This window comes from Nannospalax galili, unplaced genomic scaffold (assembly GCF_000622305.1).
Source record: "Nannospalax galili isolate Female #2095 unplaced genomic scaffold, S.galili_v1.0 scaffold132, whole genome shotgun sequence".
Lineage (NCBI taxonomy): Eukaryota > Metazoa > Chordata > Mammalia > Rodentia > Spalacidae > Nannospalax > Nannospalax galili.
This window is the reverse complement of record NW_008332644.1, coordinates 3,390,929-3,418,658: the sequence shown is the minus strand read 5'-3', so window position 1 is coordinate 3,418,658 and position 27,730 is coordinate 3,390,929. Positions and strand designations below refer to the sequence as shown.

General features: G+C 42.2%; 1 protein-coding gene across 5 annotated transcripts in view; it reads right to left on the bottom strand.

Annotated features, from left to right (window-relative positions):
- Positions 1-27,730, bottom strand: part of Kdm4c (lysine demethylase 4C) — a 304,347-nt gene that overhangs the window by 230,774 nt on the left and 45,843 nt on the right. For all 5 annotated transcript variants that reach the window (XM_008827556.3, XM_008827554.3, XM_008827555.3 and 2 more), the window contains one exon: positions 22,674-22,788. In XM_008827556.3, the coding sequence (XP_008825778.1) occupies positions 22,674-22,788 (115 nt within the window). The remainder of the gene's footprint in view (positions 1-22,673; positions 22,789-27,730) is intronic.

Sequence of the window (27,730 nt, the reverse complement as noted above, 5' to 3'; positions counted from 1 at the left end):
GAGAGATGGCTCAGTGGTTAAGAGTACTGGCTGCTCTTGCAGTGGACCTGGGTTTGATTCCCAGCACCCACATGGCAGCTAACAATGTCCATAACTCCAGTTCCAGGGGATCTGACACCCCCTTCCAGTCCCTGTGGGTACTGCATGTATGTGGTACACTTTTATACAGGCAGGTAAAACACTCATACACAGATAAATATTTTTCATTCATGAGTATTGCCTTTAAACTTTCAGAGGCATATTTACAAGAATAATTTTCATTAGCCTAGTTTTAAATTACTAGTGAATTAGTGGAGACCTGACGACTGGTCTTTCACTGGAAACACAGTACCCTAGGGGATATCAGCCAGGTGGGAAACCTTTTCTCTCACTCTGCACACAAATCAATTACAAATGACTCAAAGATCTCAATGTTAGACCTAGTCAAAGAAAAAGAACAAGGAGTACACTTTAGGATACAGGTTCAGGTAAGGACTTTCTTTTTTTTTGTCTTTTTGAGACAGGGTTTCCCTGTAGCTGCAGCTGACCTGGAACTCACTATATAGACCAGGCTGGCCTGCCTCTGCCTCTTGAGTGCTAGGACTAAAGGTTTGTGCCACCATGCCCCACATGGTAAGAAGTACCTTCTTAACAGTTTATTTCCTGAGCAACTGGAGACCTAGATCAATACGTAGGGCCTCATGAAATTAAAAAGTTGCTGTACCACAGAGAAAACTGTTAATCAACTGAAAAGGCAGCCTATAGAATGAGAAAAAAAATCTTTGCCAGCTATACATTTGATAAAGGGCTGGTGTTCAGAATAGAGAAAGAACTCAAAAACTAACACCGAGGAAATAAACCACCCCATTAAAAAGTGGGCTATGGCACTAAACAAAGAGTTCTCAGAGGAAGAACTACAAAAGGCTAAGAAGTACTTTTATGTGTATGAGTGTTTCGCCTGCATGTATGCAGTGAATCTATGTCGTCAATGCCTGCACAGGGGGGCAGGAACTGAATTCCCTGGAGCTGAAGTTAGAAATGGTTCTTAGCTACCATGTGGGTGCTAGACACTGAACCCAGGCCCTCTGCAAGAGCAGCCAGTGTTCTTAACCCAAGCCATCTTCAGCCCAGTTAAGAAATAGATTTTTTGCAAATTAAACTACTTTGAGATTTCATTTTACCCCAGTCAGAAAGGTTAAAATTAAGAACAAAAGACAACAAATTCTGTTGAGGACATGGGAAATGGGGAAACACGCATATATTGTTGGAGGGAGTGCAAATTGGTTTGGCCACTAGAAATAGATCTACATGTGACCCAGCCACATCAGTCCTGGGCATATACTCAAAGGACTCTATTTCCTACTATACAGAAATATGCTCATCCATGTTCAGAGCTGCTCTCTTCACAACAGCTAGGATATGGACACAGCCTAAATGTACATCAACTGATGAATGCTTAACGAAAATATGGTACCTATTTAAAGCGGAGTTTTATTCGGTTGCAAAGAAAAATGAAATTATTAAATTTTCAGGTAAATGGATGGAGCTGGAAAAAGAGTTATACTGAGTGAGGTAACTCACAATCAGAAAGAAAACGTCAAACCTTTAGAATCCAGGAAAACAGAAAAAAACCACTGGAGAGAAAGGGAACGAAGGATCCAAGGGCGGGGAGACAGCAGAACACAGGTGCTAAGAGGAGAAGGAGAGCAGCCAGCTGGAGAGATGACTCAGCAGTTAAGGGAGCACTCCGTTCTTCCAGTAGAACCAAGTTCCATTCTCAGCAACCACACTGGGAAGCTCACAACCAACTGTAACTCCAGCTCCTGGGGGATCCAGAACTTCCGGCTTCCAGGGCACATGTGCTCACACACATACATACACACACACACAAAAAGGGGAACAGTGCAGAGGTCGGTCTAAATGGGAGAGGAATCAGAAGGAAGGTCAGAGGAGGCTGAGGAAAGGATAACTAACACAAAGCCATATAGAAACTTACTATTTTATGAGCTTCCAACATACATGTTTATATATAAATGCATACATTTACATATATATTTCTTATAAGAGTTTAGTTGGAGCTACCCTGCACAGGGGTTATGCTAATCCCAGAAACCACAGGCTGCCAAATAAGAAGCCCAGTGCCATTGCTCTCATCCACCAGAACTTAACAGTAATACCCCAATGCTAAAGACATATGGAGAAATCAAGCCAGTACTGGCTAGACAACTTCCTCCCTGCTGGCTCTCTTGGTACTGGAATGTGATATGCAGGCTCTTGGGGGGGGGCAGTCTTACCCGGCTGTGAACCCTGTGAACTACAATGACCAGCATGGCAAATATGCCCACTGCTACAACAGAGGTTAACAATGTTAAGGGCGTAACCAGCCACTTTGTGCTTTGATTTAAGGACGGCTCCACAGGAGGAAACACATGCCTAGGACTGCAAATCTTGTCAAAAACCCATGGCTGGGGAGCTCACTGGACCCAGAGGTGAATCTACTACAGTTATTGTGCTAAGAGGAATAGTATTAAATTACCCTCTAAATTCATCTCTAGACCCCCTCCCCAGTTCACAACTGGTCAAAGTGCAAAGGATATATGTCTACAGGACATCTATATCATACCCCTTCCCCAAGGCTCAGAGACCATATGGAAGAGGGGGTGGAAAGATTATAAGAGCTAGAGGTTAGGGAGGACTACAGCAAAACCGTGTCTTCTAGACATGACAGACCATTGCACCAATGAGCTCATGGCAGGTGTGGCTGCCTGCACAAGATCAGGCCACTCAACATTCCATCATAGAGTGGGAAGGGGTTCATGAGCTCCCCTCTAACAGAGGAGCTGTGGACAGATGATGGCTTCTGGAGGAGGGTGTAGCTCCTAGCAGGTCAACCACACTCAGGTGGATGGTCTTACACCTAGTATGTGGACAGCACAAATTGGAGTTAATAATTATTAAATTTAAAAAAGCAACAGTCTTCTATATACCAAAGACAAGCAAACTGAGAAAGAAACCAAGTAAAACAACTTCATTCAGAATAGTGAGTTACCCAAAAATAAAATACCTTGGAATAAACCTAACAAGGAAAAGGAAAGACCTGTAAAGTAAACTTTGAAACACTGAAGAAACTGAAAAAGGCACTAGAAAATGGAAATACCTTCCATGCCTATGAAAGAACTACTATAGAAACAGCTGTCCTGCAAAGCAATCTGAGGAGGCAACATAATCCCCTTGAAGAACCAATGCCATTCCTCACAGAAACAACTGTTTTTGTTACTTTATGTGGAAGCACGAAAGAACCCAGAGTCAAAAAGAATAATGCTTGAGGGGTTGGGAAGGTGGGGCCTCCACACCTGGCCTGGCCTGGCTCTTCCTGCCCCACCAGGCCACCATGGCAACCAAGAGCACGGCTCAGGCTGGAGACCGAGATGGAGATCAAGCTGCTACCGTTCCAAGTGCAAGTGGGACTGGACCCTGGAGCTCTTCAAGCATCTGTCCACCAAGCTCATTGCCAACAATGACATGGCTGAACTTCTAAGGCAGTCAAAGCAAGAGCAGCACTTGAAGGAGAAGCCCCTACAACAGGGAGCCAGTCCCCCAGGTCTAGCTGATCAAAGTGAGCATTTGACTGCCGCCGTGCACCAAGGGAACCTTAAGTCAGAATTCCTTTAAGAATCCAGTCTGATCATGGCCAAGTTGAGACTAAGATAAAAGGCTATCTATCAGAGGAGAGTCTTGAAGAGGACTTGGCCCTTTATGCATTTATAACATAGTTCCTCAAAAATCTCACAAGTTGACAGCCATCTGGATAACGGGTGGCCAGCAGTTGCTGCTACTGCTCCTGCTGGACTGACCTGAGTGACTTGAAGGTCTTCATGAGCTTGCTTCCCTCCCTTCAGCATACTGGGGCTCAATGGGGTTCTGCGTGGCAGACAGGAACAGAACCCAGGCCCCTGGCCATCTTGGGCCAGTCCCCTCTATCCCGAGGATTATATCTGAAAGATTTTAAGCAGAGGAGTAAAATTTTAGCCAGTCAAATTAAGTAGCTTTGTTCCAGGGGATCCAACACCTTCTCTGACCTCCTCAGGCATTGCAGGACATGAGTGTACTTATATACAGCAGAGAAAAACACTGTCTGAAAGCCTGAGAACTTAAGAAAAGAGAACTAGAGCTGCGGTCTCCTCCAGTGAGCTGGAGTCATGGTCCCTTCCCATGAACTGGAGCTGTGGTCCTTCCCTGTGAGCTGGAGCTGTGGTCCCCTCCTGTGAGCTGGAGATGTGGTCCCCTCCTGTGAGCTGAAGCTGTGGACCCCCCTTATATGAGCTGGAGCTCTGGTCCTCTCCTGTGAATTGGAGTCATGGTCCTCTCCTGTGAGCTGGAGCTCTGGTTCTTCCTATGAGCTGGAGCTGTGGTCCCCTCCTATGAGCTGGAGCTATGGTCCTCTCCCATGAGCTGGAGCTCTGGACCCCTCCTGTGAGCTGAAGCTGTGGTCCTCTCCTGTGAGCTAGAGCTGTGGTTCCCCTCCTGTGAGCTGGAGTTGCGGTCTCCTCCTGCAAGATGTATGGACTCCCAGTTCCAGGAGGAATGACTGGAATGGACTGTGCTGGATCAGGTGCTTGCCCACTGTTGAAGATGAATGTATCTTTCAACTCTCAATGGAGAAGTTTCCTTATGCAGCAGATGGTGATTGACACAGAAACTTAAGGCTTTCTGATGTGTGGAGAGGAGGGGGCTGCACAGTGATTGCCTGAGTGGGACACCTCTGTTGGGTTTCTACGGCTCAGAGTCGGGAGTTGTTGCAGTAGAGGACATGGAGAGATTGTGGGAGCTGGAGGTGGTGGATGACCATGGGGGAGTGGAGTTTACCAGACAGCTGGTTAATTACTCATGTGAACTCACAGCAATGGTGACAGCATGCACAAGTCCTATGCAAGCTCCAGTGGATGAACCCACACTGGAGAACATTTGGGGATTCAAGTTAGACGCTATAGGCTTTATTATCCAGAGAGAGTATATTGAATTGAGTGGGAGCAGGGAATGTAGGAAGGTGTAGATGGGCGAGGGAATATTATATGTCATCAAATTATATTGTATGGAAATCACAAAAATTTAATAAAAATGCAAAAAAAAAAGAATAATGCTTGAGTATTACCATATCTAATTTCAAGTTATACTACGGAGTCCAAGCAATAGAAATAGCAATGATGCTACCACAACACCAGATAGATCAATGAAATAAAACGGAGCACATATAAACCCACACAGCTATGGCCACCTGTTCTTGACAGACACTAAAAATAGACTTGGGAGAGAAGACAGCATTTGAATGTAAAGAGATGGCTTGGCAGTTAAGACCACTTGCTGGGACCCAAGTCCACTTCCTAGCACCCAACTAGGTGGCTTACAAGTGAGTGTAGGTAACTCCAGCTCCAGGGACTATGATGCCCACATCTGGCCTCCTAGGGCAGGATGTGCAGGTGGCCTCCAGGATGGCCACCTGCACATCCTCATATGAAGACACATAAACATAAAAGAAAAAGAAAAAGAAAAGACAGCATCTTCCACAAGTGGTGTTATGAAAACTGGGTATCTACATGTAAAAAATTGAAACTAGAATCTCATCCATCACCCAGTGCACACACCCAAGTCCAAATGGATCAAAAACCTTAACATGAACTCTGAACCTCTACAGTTTCTAGAGGAAAAATTAATGGAAATATTCTGAGATGTAGGCATATGGAAGAGCTTTCTGTATAGGATCCAATTGACTCAGGAAATAAGGCCAAAAATCGACAAATGGGACCTCATAAAATTAAAAAGCTTTATGCACAGCAAAGGTAACTGTTATGTGAGTGAAGACGCTACCTAAAATATACGAGAAAATATCTGAACTATACATCTAACACAAGATTACTATCTAGAATATACAAAGAACCCAACAAAAAATGCACAATGAGAAAACAAGCAACCTAGTCCAAAAAGGCAGGGGAAAGGGAGCATGGAACTGAACAGAGAATTCTCAAAAGAAGATACACAAATGCCAAATTAAATATTTTTTAAAGGACTCAAATATTTTTAAAGGCCATCATCAAGAAAACAAATGTCAGCAAATGCTAGCAAGGATGTGGGGAAAGGAGAACCTGTATTTACTTTTGGTGGGAGTGTAAAATGGCTCAACCACTATGTAAATCAATGTGAAAGTTTCTCAAAATGCTAAAAATAGGACTACCATATGATCCAGTTATACCACTCCTGGGCATATACACCAAAAACTATCTCCTACTGTGGAGACACCTGCAGAACCATATTCATTGGTATTCTACTCACAATGGCTGTATATACAGACATGGAAATTCTATTCAGCTATAAAGACAACTGAAATCATGATATTTGTAGGAAAATAGATGGAAATATAAAAAATCTGAGGGAACTCAGGACCAGAGAGATAAACACTAAATGTCTTCTTTCTCATACATAAGTACCAGCTTCAAAATTTGGGATGTCTATATTTAATATGGAGGCCAATCTGGTCTACCCCTCACATATAAACATGCATGTACACATACATAAAAAAATAAAATTTAAAAGCTAGGCATGGTTATGTATGCTTGTAACCCTAGCTCTGGGGAAGGAGCCATAACAGGTGGATTGAGAGCACTCTAGACAGCCAACAGAGTTGAGTGGGAGACCCTGTGACTCATGGCAATAAGGAAAGCAGAAAGCAGTATTGTGTAATCACACACTCAACATGCATTTACAAACACACAAGGAAGGGAGGGAGGGAGGGATCCTGAATGGGGGATCGTTTTGTTCCCAGAAGCCATAGTTTATTAAATGAAAATCACAGTACCAGGTATGGGAAACCTCCCTATGAATTGTTACTGAGACACCCAAAGCAATGCAGGCTACTGTGTTCCTCGTGATTGCCCATCAGCACTAGAAGGTAAGAGCGATTGCCTAAGACCCTTTGGTTGTGGGGCACAGAGAAAATAAACTAGAACTGAGGGGGAAACCTCCTTCCTGCTGGCTAGCTTTTATAGTGTCAGAAGATACTATGTAGGCTGATGAGGGAGAAAAACCTCATTGTCCATACTGAGCTGTAAACCTTGTAAAATATAATACTCATTTACCCAGCAAGACGTGCCCAGTGGTACAACAGTGGGATGACTACTATGTAGATAACCAACTGCTTTCTGATTGGATCTGCGACCCACAGGAAGAAATTCATGCCTATACACAAGGTCACAAGGCCTTGGCTGAGGAGTCCTAGGCACTAGAAAGGAACTACTACTGTATCAAACTGCCATCTAAATATTTATGTTTATGACCATAGATTAGTGCTGCTCTGAACCGTAGTCATGGAAGCTTCTTCCTGCAGTGAGCAACAGTGAAAGCAGAGACTCACAATTGGTCAAAGTGATGAGAAGTGACTGCTGAGTGCTCAGCCCTCAACAGGATACCTAGATCATACCCTCTAAGGCTCGTGGAACATCATACAACAGGGTCGAAGAAATATAAGGCTGGATGACAGGGAGAGTCCTGCTGTCACCCAGACATGATATGAGAGTTGCACTCCTGAACTCAAAGCAGCCGCGGTCACCTGCACAAGACCCACCCAAGATGGGGCCTGCCAGCACTCCATCATAGATCAAAAATGTCATAGCCATCGCATCCATGTACTCAAAGCATGCCAGTAAACTTATCCCTAAAAATAGAGATGCTAGAACCATCAAAAAAGGGAAGTATTCATGCTGTTTTTATGCAAATCAATCCGACATAGTTAAAATATACAAGGCAACTACTAGAGTATAAAGGCCTGAAAAGAGAAAAATGAGTCTTTCTAAAATACCTGGAAAACTTCAGGTCCCCAGCTAGCGTCACTAACAGAACCAGTAGTCATGGTTCTATTAGCTCACCTGTTAAAATCATGGATAATAAACTTACTAAATTTATCAAAAATCAAATAAAGGCCATCAAACGCTGGATAACAGTCAAAAATATCTTAAAGTTCCTCTTAAATAACAAGGGATTATATCAATGAAGAGGAAGGGATATTATGGAAACAGAAAGCTTTTGCAACAAGGTGGTAATTAAGAACTCTGGAGCAGGAAAACTCTGAGACAAGAGACAGGTATGGGGGAGGTGAGCAGGAGTCTCCCCACCCTGTCCCCTGTGGTTGCCCAGGATGGAAGTCTTTTGTTTTCCAAAACTTTCACATTCCCTCCATATGCTATCTTCCCTAATTGCCATGTATATGCTGTGTACCTTTTGCTTAAATTCCTCACATATGAGCATAAAAACCCTTCACAACTTGAAAAATAGAGCACTGGCTGCTCTTGCAGGGGATCAGGGTTCAATTCCCAACACTCACATGGTGGGTTAACCAGAGTTACCATCTATAACTCCAGCTCCAGGGGATCTGACACCTCTGTGGGCACTACACAACACAGGTGCACTTACATACATGCAGGCAATATGCTATTATACATAAAATAAAAATAATAAAATACTAAAAAATATTCCCTAATGGATGTGGGAGGAGCTCATGAGGCCCTGTCCCTCCTTGAGGAGCTATTGGCAGTTTATGTCTACTGGGGAGGGGAAGCCACTTGCTTCAGTGCTACAGCCACTGGCAACTTGCCCATGCTCCAACAAGTAACTGCCAATTTTCCAACGTGAAAGCTGCCCTAAGTAGCTAAACACAGTGGATAACAAGAGTCACAACAGAAACACACAGAAGACGGAGATTGCTTGGAAAAAGGTGCTCAGTGGGTGTGAGAAGTGGATGAGAGGCAGTAATAAGGGGTGAAAATGATAAAAACACATTATATACTTTATATATATATATATATATATATACATTATACATATATTATGTCAAAGAATAACAATAAGGTTAGAGTAGTGAGATGGGTCAGCAGGTAAAAGTGCCTGCTGCTTAAACCAGATGATCTGAGTTCAATCATCGAATCCTACAGTAGAAAGATCCAATATTTGAAAATTACACATGCACGCACACGCACACAGAAAATAAAATTTAAAACTTCACAATGGTAGCAGAGAAAAAAGAATGGCTCCTCACCAAATCCCAATGCCTTGCTCTTCCCAGCTGCAAGCTGTCAGCCAAGTAAAACTCTATTCTGTGTAAGTTTGAGAAATACCTATGGAAGGGGCCAGAAAGATGGCTCAGTAAGAAAAAGTACTTGTTGTGCAAACCTGGTGACCCAAGTTCAATCCTCAGAACCCAATTAAAGACGGAAGGAAAGAACAGATTGCCAAAAGTTGTCCTCTGACCTCCATGAGTGGCATCGCATGAAATATGCATGAACACATATGCACACCCATGCATATACACACACACACAATAATAATGCTAAAGTTTTTCAAAGGAAATGAGCAGTTCTAACCATATCCTGTCCCACTAATTGTCTCATATGCCCTTCTGAATTAGAAAAGATAATTTCTGCCTGGACAGTATGAGATCTATAGCTCCTTCCTCAAAAGATACCATATTCTTTGATGACAGTATGCTTGTCTGTAAATATAAGGATCCGTATTTAGGATATGGTAGGAAATTTCATCTGTTTAGAGGTACAACAGAGACAGGGTTTTCTCTTGAGTATGCCTCACATACAATCACTAGATGGCTGACTAGACTCCAGTAGACACATTTACACAGAAGATCATCTGGGTACAAATGCTTGACTGGATGGAACTTAATGTGTATGGTGGAATACATGAGGTCCAGTGGGGGGATGGAGCATGGATGGGGAAACAGGCCTAAATTTGATTAAGAACTGTTGTATGAAATTACAAAAGTTCAATAAAAAAATTTTTAATTAAAAATAAGAAATAATCTTTTAAAAGAAGTGAAAAAAAGATACAATATTTTATTCTTGGACATATATTCCTTACAAGTTTTTCCAGGGCATACTGAGTTCCGCCCAACCTCCTTGTGTGTAACATACTTGAGAACACAGCATCTACACTGACATCACCCTTCGTCCCAGTTTTAAGTGCCTTTCCCTCAACTGTCCCCAAACCACCCAGCATCCAGAACAGCAAAACACACGTATGACTTAGTACTACAATTATCTCCCCGGCATAACAGCCATGCAGGCTAGAAATTAATTCAGAACATAGCAGTCACTAACCAGAAGGCTTACTCTACAAAGCAAAAATTTGAGAATCATAATTTCACAGACTAATAATGCTCTCTGCACTACAACAAGTCGAGGATGATATTTGCCTTGCATTTATCTTGACATGATAGAAATGAAATGGAGAAGAGCTCTTGGTAACGTAACTCCCAACTGTTAGACCTCATAGGAAATCCAGTTGCAAACAAATTTGCTGTCCAAGAGCACCATCTGCTGGATGACATTATCTGCGCTATCCAGCTCTAGGATTAAAACACCAAACAAAACCAACTTCATTTGAGAAGTCAGGGCAGGAATTCAAGGCAGGAAGCAGAGATCAAGCAGGAACACTGCTTACTGATTTGCTGCCCATGGCTTGGTCAGCCTGCTTTCCCATACAGCCCAGGCTCACCTGCCCAGGGATGGCATCACCCACAGTGGGCTGGGCCCTCCTACATCAATTACTGAGTAAGAAAGTGCCTCACAGACATGACCACAGGCAAGTCTGACAGAAGAAATTCTTCAACTGAGGTTCCTTCTTCCCAGGTGACTCTAAGCTGTGTCAAGTTGACAAAAACTAACTAGCACAAAAGCGAAGGGCAAATTTTGTTGAAAAAGTTAGCATATTTAAACTCGGGCTATGAGGAAAACCGAAAGGAAGAAATGGAACAGAAAAGCCCCAGCTGCCCCTATAGCTAGGTAAGGCATAGCCAAAAGGAATTACTCATGGAGGTAAGAAGACCCAAGCCTGTAATCTCAAAACTCCAGAGCCTGAGATAGGACTGCCATGACTTCAAAGCCAACCTGGGCTACAGAGGGCAACTCTGCCTCAACACACACATGCACACACACACACACACACACACACACACACACACGTGCACACACACAAACATACATACCAACACACAAATGCACATATCACACACATCACACACACACTCAGGTCTTTCCTCTGCATTCTCCAAAGCCTACCATCTGCATTCCTTGGTCGCAGCCACTCACAGGTCCAGTGGAGCCCTCACCTTCCTCACCTTCACCTGCCATGGCTACTCCATCCTCACCTTCTGAGGACTCTTACCAATGGCCCGTTCACTATGCAGCAGAGTGCTCACCCTCTCTCCCTCTAGCACTCAAAGCCTGTCAACCCAGGACAATCTCAGAGAGCTGCTTCAGCCTCAATTAGAGCCCTCACCTACCCTGCCCACCGGTACCCCATCCCTTTGATACGAGGACTTACACAGAGTGTGCTTACTCCACAGGTAGAGGCCTCATGTCCCCACCCCTCTGACAGTGTAGCCCAACAATCTGAGGATCTGTATGCAGCATCTGCTCAGTATGCAGAAAGTGGCTTCACCTACTCCCTAATTCCATCATGTTAGGACATGTACCCCCATCACCTGTTCACTCACAAGGTCAGAGGCCACCCAGCCCTGTCTACTATACTCAAATCCCTACATGTCAGCATCCTTGTTGAGCTGCTGCCAGCTCCCCCAGAGACCACACCTCTGTTGCCCAGCAACCCTAACTCTCCTGTTGCAGAACCCACCTAGAATATTCCTCAGGTGAGGGCTCACAGCCACATAAGCTCCCAACACCCAAGCACTGAAATCTCAAAACCCACTGCAGAGCAAACGCCTGCTACTCGGGTGAGGGGCTGCATCCCACCAATCCCAACAACATGCTCCTACTTGTGCTAACCTGCACACAGCACTCACTGGTAAAGTAGGAGGCTGTTCCAGAGCAGAAATGGAATCACCTCAACTACTCCAATCACCAATCAGCACAAACTGGCCACAAGACTGGGCTTCACGCATGTCCTAACCTAACCAAAACAAGTCAATCCAGGGTAATAGCAAATATGGATCCAATAGCCCACTCAACACAGGGAGACCTGAAATTCAAACCAAAGACATAACTCTAGATGCCCAGTTCCCATTACAAAAACACAAGCAATGGGGCTGGAGAGACGGCTCAGCAGTTAGGAGCACTGGCTGTTCCTGCAGAGGACTCAGGTCCAGTCCCAGCACCCACATGGAGTATAACAACTATCAGTAACTCTAGTACCAGGAGATCTGATGTTCTCTTCTGACACCCATGGGCATTGCACAACACAGGTGCACTTACATGCATACAGGCAATACACTTATACACATAAAATAAAAATAAAATATTTAAAAACAAAGAAAAACAAAACAAGACAATGTCAGCTACAAAACTCACCAAGCCCATGATACCTAATGAAAACATCTTAAATTCAAAACATAGAATTCAAGAGAACAGTTACAGACATGTTCAAAAAGCATGAAGATTTTAAAGAGGCCCTTATCAAAGAGGACAGGAATAAATTGATTGAACTCCAAGAGAGCATAAATGACTGAGTGAAACAAGCAAGACAATCAAGGAAATGAAAACAGAATAATAAAGAAAGAAATGCATAAAGACATAGAAAGTAGAATACTAAATAAAGATATATAGAAGAAAATAAAGACATAGGAACACTGAAGAAAATCCATACTAAAAGAAAGCAGAAGTAAAAAACTCACTAAGTTTAATAAAAAGCTCAGTGGAAATCCTCAACAGAATAGGTCGTATGGACGACAGAACATCATGGCTTGGAGAGGCAGATGAATTAGATCATTCAATCAGAAAATTATAAATTTTGAAAACTCAGGAAGAGAACACTCAGAGTCATTAGGAAATCAAGAAAAGACCAAACCCATGAATTATGGGCATAGAAAAAGAATCTTAATCTAAGGCTAGAAAATATATTCAAATAAATCACAGAAGAAAATTCCTCAAATCTAGGAAAAGAGATCCCCATTCAGGTACACAAGAACACCTAACAGGACCTGAAGAAAATGCCCCACAACATATTGTAGTTACTAAAGCTCTAAATATACAGAACACAGAAAGGGTGTTAAAAACAGTAAGAAAGAAGGACCAGGTCACATAAGAAGGCTGGTCTATCGGAATTAACCTGATTTCTCAATAGAGACTTCAGAAGTCAAAAGGCTTTGAACTTCAAGTTCTAAAGGACCAGGTATGCCAACCCAGACTACTATTATTGGCAAACTGTCACTATTGAAGGAGAAAAAAAGCTTCTATGATGAAAAACAGCCTAAAAGAAATTATAATTATCAAACCAGCACTACAAAAACTCCTGAAAATATTTCACACTGAAGAGAAGGAATCATATACCCAAGAAATTGCAGGAAAAAATAGATTAGAGACAGCTGTCATACAAAACAGGACTGAGACAACCAGCACCAACAAAGTGACAGCACCGAGGCTCACTATCCCCAACCAGAAGCCTCAGGCTATCTGGATCCCAAAAAGGATCAACCTTTCCATCGTCTACAAGAAACCCACTTCATCTTCAGTAACATCACCCAAGAATGAAAGGTAGAAAAACTATTCCAAGCACATGGGACCAGGAGGCAGGCAGGTATAATAGTCTAATGGTTGACAAAATAGACTTTAAGTCAAAATTAATACAAAGCAATAATGAAGGGCACTTCATTATGACTAAGGGAACGGTTTAACAGGAGAATATCACAATTCAAAACATATACACAGCAAATTCAGGTCCACCCAGTTTCATAAAACAAATACTACTAGGCATAAAGCCAAAGATTGCCTGAAACACAGTAACAATAGGTGACTTCAATACCCTAGTTTCACAAAAGAACATGTAGACAAAGAAGTAAACAGAGGAGAGGAGTTAAATGACACCAGAGATAAATGTACTTAACAAATATCTACATAATATCCACCCCCCAAAACACAGAATACACATTCCATTCAACAGCCTAAAGAAGTGGCTCTAAAATAGACTACATATTTGGACACAATGCAAATCTCAGCAAACGCTGACTACAAGGGAATAAAACTTGAAATCAATACTGAAAAACAAAAACTGTGGAAAAAAACACAAACCCAAAGAAATTAAACAGCACTTTTTTAAAATAATGAATGGATCATTAATGAAATCAACAAGGAAATGAAAAAATTCTAGAACTAAGCCAAAATGAGAACACTACAGGGAAAAACCTGTGCTGTGATAAAATGAGCTCTAAGCTAAGAAGGGGCCCTGGAAGGAGTTGGAGGGGGACAAGGGATAAATAAAATATATCCATGTATGAAGAACAAAACAATAAAAGTAAATAAATCAGAGAGAACTCAAATAACTAGTGATGTATCATCTTAAGATAAAAAACCATGAAGAGCCACAGTGACAGTGGTTGAGCAAGTACATCTGCAGCAGGACACAGACCTTTGGAGAAATGCCCAGGAGTGGTTCAGTTTGCTAATACAGTAGCTATATTTCCAGCTTTTTAAGGACCATTCACACCGATTCTCCTAACAGCTGCATACATTCGCATCAATGGTGAAATAAAAGCTCCTCTTTCCCCACAGCCTATTCAGACTTTGTTCTTGAATGATTTCTTTTAGGGGATTTTTGTTGTTATTTTTTGGTTGTCTTTTTTGGTTTTTTTGTTTTGAGACAGGGTCTCCCTGTAGCCCCAGCTGGCCTGGAATTCACTATGTAGACCAGGCTGGCCTTGAACTCAAAGAAATCTTCCTGCCTCTGCTTCCCTAGTGCTGGGATTAAAAGTGTGCATTACACACGTGGCTTATTTTTCTTTTCTTTTTTTGATACAGTTTCATTATGTACCCTGGATGGCCTGGACTTCGCTATATAGATAAGGCTGGCCTTGGACTCAAAGATCCACCTGCTTCTGCCTCCTAAATGCTGGGATTAAAGCTGTACCCTATCACTCCCAGCCTCACTTGATTCCTTGATGATAGCCATTTTGACCGAGGTGAGATAGAATGTCAAATTCTTTTGAACTGTTCATTAGCCATTTATATTTCTTCTTTTGAGAATTCTCTATTCAAACTCATAGCCCTTTTGTTTACTTTCTTGAATTTCAGGTTTTTTTAGTTTGTATATTCCAGGTATGTCAGACATCAACATACGAAGTGATAATGAAAATGTGGTACATATTGCAATTTTATTCGGCACTAAAGAAAAATGAAATCATGAAATGTGCAGGTAAATGGATGGAACTGGAAAAATTATACTGAATGAGGCAATCGAGGTCCCAAAAGACAAATGGCAAATGTTCTCTTCCCCTATGTGTTCCTAGAATCTTTAGATTTATATGTTTAACTTGGAGTACTGGTAGAGGTCAGAAATGTAGAAAAGGGCCATTAGGACAGGGGATGTCATGTAAAGGAGGAAGGGCAGAACACATATGATATGAAAATGGGAAAGGGGGCTGGAGAGATGGCTCAGCGGTTAAGAGCACTGACTGCTCTTGCAGAGGACCCAGGTTCAATTCCCAGCACCCACATGGCTGCTATGAAACGTCCTTAACTCCAGTTCCAGGGGAGTCCGAAAGCCCTCTTCCGACCTCCATGGCATTGCACGACACAGGTGCACTCACATACATGCAGGCAATACACTCATACACATAAAATAAAAATAATAAAATATTTTTAAAAAAAGAAAATGGGAAAAGGAATACCAGTAGTAAAAATATTTAAAGCATGTGGTAGATGGGATTGGGGAACTGAGAAGGGAAGGAGGGAGGCAGGGTTAACCTAAACAAAGGCATATGAAAAACTCTTATGTGTACCCACTACTTTGTAAGTCAAGGGGGAGGGGAATGGGACAGAAGAAAGAGAGGTAAGCCAGACAGAGGAAGGAAAGGAGAGATGTTCCACAAGGCTGAATAATGCTGCTCCTAAAAGCCGTAGGTTAATAAAAATTCTAGTGCAAGTTTGAGAAACTGTTACTTATGGTGGCCATAAAGACCCCCAAACAATACAGGTTCTTGTCCTATCTCTTGGTTACCCTCAAGAACTAATTGGTAAGACCCTATTCCTAAAGACACCATACACCTGGATCTCAGGCTATAGAGCTAATGAGCTGGAACCAAACTGGAAGCTTCCTTTCCACTGCTATCTGTAAATGATGAAAAGTGCTCTGCAGCTGCAGGGGGGAAGCAGATCTATGGTCTCACCCAGCTCTGAATCCTAAGAATTACAATATCAACATGCCAGGCAAGATGTGCCCTTTGGTGAAACTGTGGTAAATAACCACTGATTGGATGAGGCCTGTTCCTCAACATGGAATTCCTGTCTGGTAATGTAAACCTGGTAAAAAGGCCCATGGCTGAGGAGGGGCTATGCCCTAGGAAGGAGCTTATTACTGTTGTTTAGCTTAACTTATGGCATCAACCTACCTCCTAAATACCTGCGTTTACACCCACAGACAAACAATGCGCCCAGTCCTTAATCAGCAAAGTTCTCTGCAGTGAATAGCATTAAGTATAGAATCACACAGCTGCTCAAGGAGCTCTTAGAAGCAGTTGAGTGCTCAGCCCTAAACAGAATGTTCCTACCACCCCCTTTAGTACCCACAGAACATCACAGAGGAGACAAGAAGAATTTAAGAGTCCGGGACACAGGGAAGGGCTGTGAAGTGCTATCTTGTGGGCATGACACAGCCAAGGCAATCATGCATCACAGCAACTGCAGCTGCCTGCAACAGGCCTGTCATGGACTGGCCACTAAAATAACACAATCTGATGCCCCCGTTCTTGGTTGCCCACCAGAAATGTAAGACCCTACCTATACACACTTTGGTTATAAGCCAGGGAACCAATGTGGAACTAACCAGAAACTTCCTCTCTGGTGGCTAGCTTTCAAAGTGCTTGAAGGTACCATGCAGGCTGCTAAGGGGAGACCCACTGCTGGGCCTGACCCAGTGCTGAATATTGTGCATGCTACAATATCAACCTGCAAAGGAAGATGGACCCACTGGTTCAATGGTAACGTGACTGTTATGGGAGTTATGGGATCCGAGACTCACTCCACAGGAGGGAATTCATGACTGATACAGTAAACTTTGCCAAAAGCCCATAGATAAAGGTTATGGGCCCTAGCAGGGAACCTACTATTTTTGTTTTGCTAAGGAGTCATTTTGTCAAACTGCCCTCTGAACACTTCTACCCACAGTTTGTGCTGCTCTTGCCCTTGCTCAGAGGCCTTCTTTCTACAGTGGGCAGTGTTTATTGCAGAGACTCATACCTGGTCAGAGGGCTGAGAATAAACAATTATTGCATGCCCATCCCTAAATGGGACATCCATATTATCCCTACTCATGTCTCAAAGAAAAGCAGGTAGAAGGAATACAAGAGCCAATGACAGGGAGCCATGAAAGGCCATCTTCTGGACACAATATGGCAGGTGCTCTCTAAGAATGGACATCAGCTGTGGTTACCTGCACAAGACCTGTACAAGACCAATCCAGTCAAAATTCCAGCCTGGATAGGAGAAGGCTCACAAGGTCCCACCCCTACGTCTGAGCTATTGGATACAAATGTCTGCTGAAGATGAGTCATTTTTTTTAGGGTGTGGTCACTGGTAGACTGTCCATGCTCCAGTGGGTAGCCCTACACCCATACACAGACCACACATACATGCACCACTAACCAGTGGTTTTATGATACAAAACAAAAAAAGACCATGAAGTTAGGAAGGGAACATTTTGGGGCAGAAGGGACATCCACAAGGAGTTGGAAAGAGGGCATGGGATTAGATATAACAGAAATACATTCGATACGTGTCTCAAAATCTCAAAAAACAAATAAAACAATTTCTTTTACAAAAATGGAAAAAGAAAAAAATTTAGACTGAGATTTGGTCAGATATGTAAACTTTCAGCCCCTGACCTTGATAATCCCTCAATTCAGGCTTCTTCTCAGAGGCTTAAATACTTCCAAGGATACCACAGGAGAGAAAACATGAAGACACAAATACAGTTAGTTAGCTCAGAAAAGCCAAATTCCTAATAAATGTGGGCAACAAGAATGAAAGTACTCTTTTTTACTAAAGGGTTAAGTGAGACAAAGAAAGTTTCATCTTCAAAGAAATTTGTAAAAACACCACCTGGTAGAACTTTCTCCCAGTCAGAATTTTCCTAAGATTAAAGCTTGTGCTCAAGGCTGAGTTTTGCTCTCAAAAGCAGCATTTTGCTTATCAGCTGAGCAGTTTTGAATTGGCCAACTGCCTAAGAATGTGAGGCTCAGCCCTGACCACTCAGAATGAGGCAACAGAATCCTTTGTGTTAAAAATAAAAACCCAGCAGGATGCCCCCCCCCCACCATGTGCTTGCTTGCTGGACCCTTCTGCAGAAGTAAAACTTTTTGCCTTGCCAAAATACTTTAGACTGTTTGACCATTTTCTTTAGATTTGAGACCCATTTCTAACATAGACCTAGATGACTAACAGACTTCTACACAAGGGTGTGGGAGCTGAAGCACGCAGCACCTTTCCACTGGTCTCAAGTCTTGGAAAGCAATCCAACCTCTCGACTCCCTGTAAAATGTTTAGTCTAAAAATATCAACAGCATTTACCCGGCTTCATTCATACACCTCACTGAAAATTCCACAGAAGCTTATTCAATAACACAAGGTACCACAGTCTGTAATGTGCATATTTAATACAATTATACACTTAAACTAATAATGGAGGCACCACTAGGGCTGAAACAAACTAGAGCAGACCTGTTAGCTCTTGACATTCATCTCGTTTGCCCTTATCGCTAGGTGATAAAATCCTATCACTGGAGATACCACATACCTTGGTTGCAAGATACAGTGGAATGGAGATAGAGTGGAATGAGCTAGAAGCTTCCTCCCTGCTGACTAGCTTTTATAATTCAGAAAAGACTATGCAGGTTGCTGGGAAAAAAAAAAAAAATGCATCAGTGATTTTCAATGCCAGCCTGCCAGGCAATATGTGCCCATCTGAGCAGTAGTGGCGTGACTGTTGTGGAGGTAAGCAACCACTCTGCTTAGATTCAAAACTGCACCACAAGAAGAAAGTGATGTCTGGTAATTAAGCCAGGTTAAAATCCCATGGCTGGGGAGGGCATAGGCCCTGGAGGGTAACTTAGTACTGTTGTTCAGCTCAGCTGTCACAGCACCAAATTGCCTTCCAAACATCTACATTTATACCCAGTCAAATACCACTTTCAGTACTGATCAGAGAAGCCTCTCTTTACAATGAACAGCAGTAAACACAGAGGCCCTTAGCTGCACATGGTGCTGAGAATAAACAATGGTTGAGTACTCAGCCCTAAGCAGGCCGCCTAACACCTACCCTCTCTAGGCTCAGGGATACTGTGGAAGAAGGGACAGAAGGAACATAAAATCCAGACGACAGGCAGAAGGGCAATGAAGTACAGTTTTTAAAGCATGACACAGCCGTTGCATGAATTCACTGAAGCTGTGGCTATCGCTCATATGGCCTAATTGCTCCCTGCCTCTCCCAGGAATTATTCTAAGTACTAGAAATTCACACTTGACATCCTTAAGCACCCACTCATATATCACATGTATGCAAAACATGACCCCACCTGTTTGGCAACATACAGCTACACATTTTCTCTAAGATTAGTAACCAAAAAAAGTTAAAATTACAACAGATAATATAGTGCTAACCAGAGGAAGGAAGGGAGAAAGGGAGAAAGAGAAAAAGAAGGAAGGAAGGAAGGAAGGAAGGAAGGAAGGAAGGAAGGAAGGAAACAGAGCTGGTGGAGTGAAGCATACTTGTAAGATCACACTCAGGAGGCTGAGTATAAGGATCAAAGTTCAAGGGGCAGCTTGGCCTACAGGAGATCCTGTGTCCAAAAAAAAAAAAAAAAAAAAAAAAAGTTCAGTGGAGTGAGTTTGCTGAGCATTCATGGGAACCTAAATTCAGTTCCCAGCCACACAAATGCAATCCCAGCACAGGAAGTTCAATGGCAGCCTGGGTTACACAGCAGGACCCAGTCACCAAAGGAGGAAAAATATCAGCAGCTAGTAAATATAAACTACAATTTGAAAGTGGTAGTCAAGATATAGCTAATGCTAAAATAAGTTGAAATGGTTCCTTCTGGAAAGACATGTTAGAAATACTTTGAAAGCTCAAAATTCCTAAAACCTTCCTTGACTTGGTGGAAAACATACACATATCCAAATGCATGTACACATAAACTCATATTATTATATTATGGAAATCTTACGAAGGTTGCTTCAATTTTCTGTTTGATAAATTTATAAGCCATTTTATTTTATCCATGTCATTTTCTATATTTCCCAGTTTTTCTAGAGGAGTGCAAACTACTTTAATAATTTTCAAAAGAGAAGTCACATGAAGGAAAATACAGAAGAGAATAAGAATGTTTTTCTTCTTTTTTTAAAATTTATTTGATGTTTCAAATGCATACGTATTTAATACATCACACATCCATTTGATAGCTTTACCCACATCTTGTCAATCTATGTCTACTTCATTCTATTGCTAAAACAACTCCCAACAACTTTAAGCTATTTTACTTCCATGCTTTATTATGGGGGAGGAAGAGGTAACCTTGTTTGTTGTGGGGAGGCACATGCACGTGTGTGGCATCAGAGATGAACATTGGGAGTCTTCTTAGATCACTGTCTACCATATTTTTTGAGACAGAGTCTCTCACTGAACCTGTACCTCACCAAATGGGTGTCCAGCGATGTCCCAGGGTCCTCCTGGCTCTGCCTTCCAGCACTGGGGTTGCTGTTGTGCGCTGCTATGCCCAGCTTTCTACATGGGGGCTGGGGATCCAAACCCAGACCCTCATGTTTGTATGGCAAACACTGTATTATGGGAAGAGGACTGAGACTGGGTGTAGTCCAGGAGTGACCAGAACTCACTGCATAGCCAAAGATGGCTTTGAACTCCTGTCCTCTTGCCTCCACCTCCTTAAGTGCTGGTATTACAAGCATGGGCCAGCTCACCTAACCTACATTTCAATGTGCACACTGATCTTAATATGGAGCTGATGCAGGTATCAAACTTGCCTTGCCTCAGACTTGCAAGAGGTGGAATTACTGAAATGCAGGCGAGAGAGACACCTCTGGTTTGATGACAGACTGGGCATATACAGTTAGTTCCTGGCCCATCAGGGCTACACTGACCCTATCTCAAAAAAGCAAATAAAACAAAAACTTGTCATTGTGGTACATGTCTATAACTCCAACATTGGGGAGGCAGAGGCAGGAGGATCACCACAAGTTTGAGGCCAGGCTGGACAACACAGCAAGTTCTAGGCCAGCCAGGGCTTCTAAGTGACAGCCTGTCTCTGAAGGAAAAAAAGAAAGGTAAAGAAAAAATGGGAGGGAAAGGAAAAGAGTAGAGGGGAGGGGAAAGGAAGGGAAGGGAGGAAGGGGGAGGGGAGGAGGGGGAAGACAAAAAAGGAAACGAGAAGAAAAGGAAAAGATGGGGGGAAGGAAAGAGGGGAGGGAAAGAAGAGGGAGACAAAAGGAAACCAGAGAATAAAGGAGAGAAAAGGAGAAACTTCAAAAGGAGGGGGCAAGGGTAAGGAAGCGGGGAGTCAAAGAGCCAATGAACCTGAATGAGAGGAAAATAGTATCATAGTACAGCTTTAAAGCACAGGATATTATGTGCACACCCAACAGAATAGCTGAGATTTGATCAAAGGGAAGAGTGAAAGCTCACAAACACTGCTGGTGGAAAGAACCAGCTTCTGCAAGTTGTCCTCTGAGCACCTTATCTGCATCGTGCCCCACCCTCCACACAAAAGAGTGGCAAACACTTGTAATCCCAGCATTCTGGATGCTGAGACAGGAGGATCACAATTCTGAAGGTGGTCTGGTTTACAGACCATGTCTCAAAAAGTAACATACAATAGGGTTGGAGATGTGGCTCAGTTGGTAGACTGTGTGCCTAGCAGCACACCTGAGTTCATTCTCCAGCACCAAATAAACAGGGTGTGGTGCATGCTGTACTTCCAGCACTTGGGAGGTGAAGGATCAGAAGTTCAAGGTCACCCTCAGCTACACAGCAAGTCTGAGGCCAGCCTGGACTACAAATTACAAATGACTCTGGCTCACAAAAAACAGAAAAGGGAGCTATGGAGATGACACAGGGCGAAGAGAGCAGACTGCCCTTTAGAGTTTGGTTCCCAGCACCCACATCAGGTAGCTCACCACTTGTAGCTTCAGGAGATCCAATGTCTCCGGCCTCCACAGCACCTACACTCACATGCACAGACACAGACACACACACACAGACACACACACACACACACACACACAGACACAGACACAGACACAGACATACACATACATACACACACACACACAGACACACACACACACACACACACACACACACACACACACACACACACATACACAAAATGTAAAATAAATGTAAAAGAAACAGAGAAAAGGAGAAGGGAGAAGGAAGGAAAAGAGGAAGGAAAGGGAGAGATAGGGGAGGGGAAGGGAGAAAGGGGGAGGGGAAGGGGGAAAGAGAAAGGAAAGGAAGCAGAGGAGAAGAGGAAGAGAAGAACACTCTTCGTATTTCCTCTTGTACTTGGAAAAAATAATGGATTTGGATTTACTCAACAAGAGTATTCCTCAGCTATCTAAAAAGTCAACAAAAGCAGTTATCAGCACACGATGCTGACAAAACACAACATAATATGAACCTACCTCATCGTAGATGCTCCCATTAATATCTGCTCCATAAATAGGTGCCACAAAAGTTAAGTTTTTCCAGTATTTACGCTCCAAATCTTCATAATCCAAGTACCTTGGAGTACAGTATCTGTAAAAAATTTTAAAGTAAAATACTATAAACCAGTAAGGCAATTGTTAAATTTTCCCACCCATCTAATTTACTTTCTAAACCAAAATATTGCAGACACTGGTGGTGTCAAACATAACAGATAAACATTTATCATATTTAAAACTATACAATCACTTTATATTGTCTATCAGATAGGGATTTTTAGAAAATATCAATAGAGGCAGAAAATTAGTTTAAAAGTAATTATTTTAGCTTACAAATGATTTCTAAAATCTTTAACAATTATACAAGATTTATACAAATATACAGATTTATATAAAAAAACATCACTTGCATGGAAATTTTGAGAAAAAACAACCTCTAAAAAATCCAAGTAGGGAGGGGCTGGAGAGATGGCTCAGCAGTTAGGAGCACTGACTGCTGTTACAGAGGACCAGGGTTCAGTTCCCAGCACCCACATGGCAGCTACGAACCATCCTTAACTCCAGTTCCAGGAGAATCTAAAGCCCTCTTCTGACCTTCACGGCACTGCACGACACGGGTGCACTCACATATATGCAGGCAATACACTCATACAAAAAATTAAAATAATAAATAAAATATAAAAAAAAATCCAAAGTAGCAAAGTTAGATACGTGAACTACTGGATGGGCAATACCTGCTACACTGGTGACGGGGAAATGAAACCACTTACACAGTTGACCTGGAGGAGAAAACTGCCAGAGCCTTTCCAGAGTATAAATTCTTAGGACATATCAAAAGTCAAAAGGTATGTACAAAAAAGAAAAAAAAGTCAAAAGGTATGCATACCCGAGACCCTAAAATCTAACTCTAAAATTCACCTGAACAACACAGAGAGGCACATAATGGCAGACAGGAAATGTGCTGCAGTACTAACTGAAACACCATAGATTTATGCTACTTTTCCTGTAGCTGTGATAAAATATCCTGGCAAAAACAACTTAAGGAAGGAAGGGTTCATATGGGCAATAAAGTCATGGCGGCAGGAGCCTAAGGCGTTGGTGACATCCATTGGCACTCAGGAAGCAGACATAGATGAATGCTTTTCAACCCATCTCCCCTGTTCACCTAGTCCAGGACCCTACCCATGCAATGGAGCTGCTCACAATTAAGGCAGGTTTTCCCATCTCAATTAATCTCATCTAGAGAACCCCTCACAGGCCCCTAGAGAACCCAGGGGCTTATCTCCTAGGTGATCCTAGATCCTGTCAATCTGATATGGAAAATTAACTGTCAGAATGGAATAGCCAGAGATAAATGATTGGTTTTATAATAACACAGAGCATAGCAGGGCATGGTGGTGCACGCCTTTAATCCCAGCACTCAGGAGGCAGAGGCAGGCAGATCTCTGTGAGTTCAAGGCCAGCCTGGTCTACATAGTGAGTTCCAGAACAGCTGGGGCTACAGGGAGACCCTGTCTCAAAAAGACAAAAAAAAAAAAAAAAAAAAAAAAAAAAAAAAAAAAAACCCACAGAGCATAAAGTAAGTTAGATCTATGTAACAATATCAAAATCTTTCCACACAGAATAAATCAGTTTATAAATTACTATGTATGCTGAGATGTTATTGATTTAAAAAAAATAAAAGTAAAGAAAAAAATCCTGGAGCTACAAATATAGCTCAGTTCATAGCAGGAGGTGCTGTGATTTGACACAAACCCAAGAATTGTCTAAACAGGGCATGGGAGTGCATGCCTATTACCCCAGCATGTGGACAGTGGAGAAGGAAGATCAGAAGTTCAAGGTCCTTCTCAGCTACGTAAGGAGTTCAGGGACAGCCTGAGTTAGATAGAAACCCTTTTTTTTAAAAAAAAAAAAAAAAAAAAAAAAAAAAGAAAGAAAGACAAGAGAAGAGAAAAGAAAAGGTATGCTAAATTATTAATATTAACAGTCATCTTGCTGAGCATGATGGTGTATGCTTATAATTTCAGATTTCAAGAGGCAGGTAGAGTAGGATAAGGAGTTCAAGGATGTGTACTACTCTTGCAGAAGACCTGAGTGTGGTTCCCAGCACTCATACAAGAAGGTTCACCATCACCTGTATGTAACTCCAATTCCAGGGAATCCAAAAAAAAAAACTCTGGCCTCCACAGGTACCTACTGTGGAGTGAATTTGCTTAAATTTAACTAGTCTTGGACCTGGAGATGGCTCAGCAGTTAAAAAACCTTGGACTCCCTGTGTAATCAGCTTCTGCAAGCTAAATGCAACAACTCTAATCTTAAACTATGTCCCCTATTCCTGCCCCATGACCCCTCCTTGCCTCAATCTGGAAGAGTGTGTGTGTGTGTGTGTGTGTGTGTGTGTGTGTGTGTGCGCGTGTGTGTGTGTGCATGCATGCATGCGTGTGTGCATGCGTGTGTGTGTGTGTGTGTGTGTGTGTGTGTGTTGTGGTAATAGTGCTGAAAGCAGGAACATTGGAAGCTTTGAATTATCCTAATATATGTTGCCAACAACATGTGGACACAGGTTGATAAGGATTGGTTTAGTATGCTGTTCTGGGTCAGCAGAGGGTGGAAAAAAGCAAACTCCATCCCTTATAAAACTCGAGTTAAAGATTCTTTAAGGGGAAAGATGAAATAATTGAAATAATGAAATTTTCAGGTAAATAGATGGAACTGGAAACTGTTATACTAAGTGAAGTAACACAGACTCAGAAAAACAAAAGACGTATGTTCTCCCTAGCCCCAAAGCCTTCTAAATGAGTACGTATCTTGATATAACTGCAGGAACCAGGAAAATGTAAGGAAACCAGTGACTGATAAAGGGAAAGAAGGAACCCGAGAGAGAATAGCAGGAGACAGGTGTTATTAAGGGAGAAATGTATAAAAGGGGGTAGTTAAATGGGAGGGGGAGAGGGAGGACTATACAAAGAACTATGAGAATGAAGGGGAAGAAGGCGCTCAAGAGAGGTGGGACCATAGCAGACAGGAATTAAGGGAGAAATGGAGAAATGGGGACCCTTTAAATGGGGATGGCAGGGAGGGAGGATAAGACAGGGAGAGAGAGGGGAGATAAATAATGCCTAACTAGTATAAAAAGCCAGAAGGAATCATATTAGTCCAAAAACCTACTGAAAAATTACACATACAATATCCCTACATGAGTCCACGAGTATAGCTGAAGGCTACATACCAAGAAACAGTGCTAGACAAGAGAAACCTTCCTTTGAGTTGTTGGCCAGGGTGGTCCAAGAGACTCCAAAAATTACACAGGCTTTTGCCACAATCAGTAATGACCTCCCAGAAGTTGAAGGTAAAACCTTCCTGCTGAAGATAACATATTTCAAACAAAGGATTTGGATAAATGGAGCTGGAACTGACCTGGAAGCCACCTCCTCTGAAGGCTAGCCCTCATAGCTTTGGAAAACACTGTGCAAGCTGCTAAGGAAGAACATCAATCGAAAATAGTCTAATCCCAGCTTCAACAAAAATGGTGCAGTAGGGGCACTTTTATCTTGGGGGAAATCAACACCTACCTAACTGGACTTAAAGCCCGCTCAATGGGAGGAAACACAGGTCACTGTAAACCTAGCCAAATACACAGAGCTGGAGAGGCCATAGAGCTTAGAGAAAATTCCAAGGCCGTCACATCCCTAACAAATGTAATTTCATACAAGAGTGTGCAAAATATGGAGGCTTAAATTTACAGAGTATGGGTCCTTGGACAGATCTCCTATATTGAAATCTACCCACCCTGGGCTCAGGGACCATTTCAGAAGAGGGGGCTGAAAAATTGTAAGATCCAGGGAGGAGGTGCATGACCATATGGAAATAGAGGCCACCAAGCTCTTGGGATTCTTTTCATACAAACCTCCAGCAATGGTGTCAGCATGCACAAGACCCATGCAAACTCAAGCAGACAAAAACCCAGCAAAGAACTGTGGAAATGGACAGAAGGCCCCAATCTTAGTTGAAGAATTACTGGCAGCTGATTACTGCTGCATGAGAAAGAACTGATCTTAAAGGGAGGAACTCTAGGTAGGTGACTAGACCTCAGTGGATGAACCTGTACTGAGGGACAACAGGGAACACTAATTTGACAGGATAGGCTGTAACACAAATGACAGAATGTATGAATTCCACTGGGGGGAGTTATGGGAGGGGGTCAGTGGGGAAGGGGGTATAAAGATGACTAAGGTGTTCTGTATGAAATATACCAAAATTCAATTAAAAATATTTTTTAAAGAGTTCATATGCCATTTCTATTGTTACTATCACAATTCTGTCCAGTCTACAGATGTTTTAAGCTATTTTGTTACTAACAGTACAAACATTAAAGGAAGAAATTTCTAATGCATGTTTGAGATACAGAAAATATTTTGAGGGGCTAGAGTGATGGCTCAGTGGTTAAGAGCACTGAATGCTTTTGCAGAGGACCCAGATTTGATTCCCAGCACCCATATGGCAGCTAACAACCATCCATAACTCCAGTTCCAGGGGATCTGATGCCCTCACTATGACTACTAATAATCAGATGCATACAGATTAGAGATGCATGCGCCAACATCTCAGTGTTAGTAGCAAAAACAATGAGTCTTTCTTCAAGGAACAATATATTTTAAAATGAAATGGAGATTTTTTTAAAGGTTAAAAACTCATTCAATTTTATTTTAAAGGTTAAAAACTCATTCAATTATATTGTATAACTGTATTAATTCAACTGTGAACCTAGAAACTTATAGCCACTTGTGAAAGAGATGTACTCTTGCTCTGGAGTGTGTTACTGAATATGTTAAAGGTGTAATGAAATGCTTCTTCTAATTGTGTAGTTACTAAAAATTTACTTCATATTAAATAGTAGAGGTGATAAACATTACCAGTGAAATCTACCTGATGACTTTATATCCATACTCAGGTATAAGGATCTGAGTGCAACCGACTGTGGCTAGTAATAATCAGCTACATAGAGATTAAAGACACATGTGCAAACATCTAAGTGT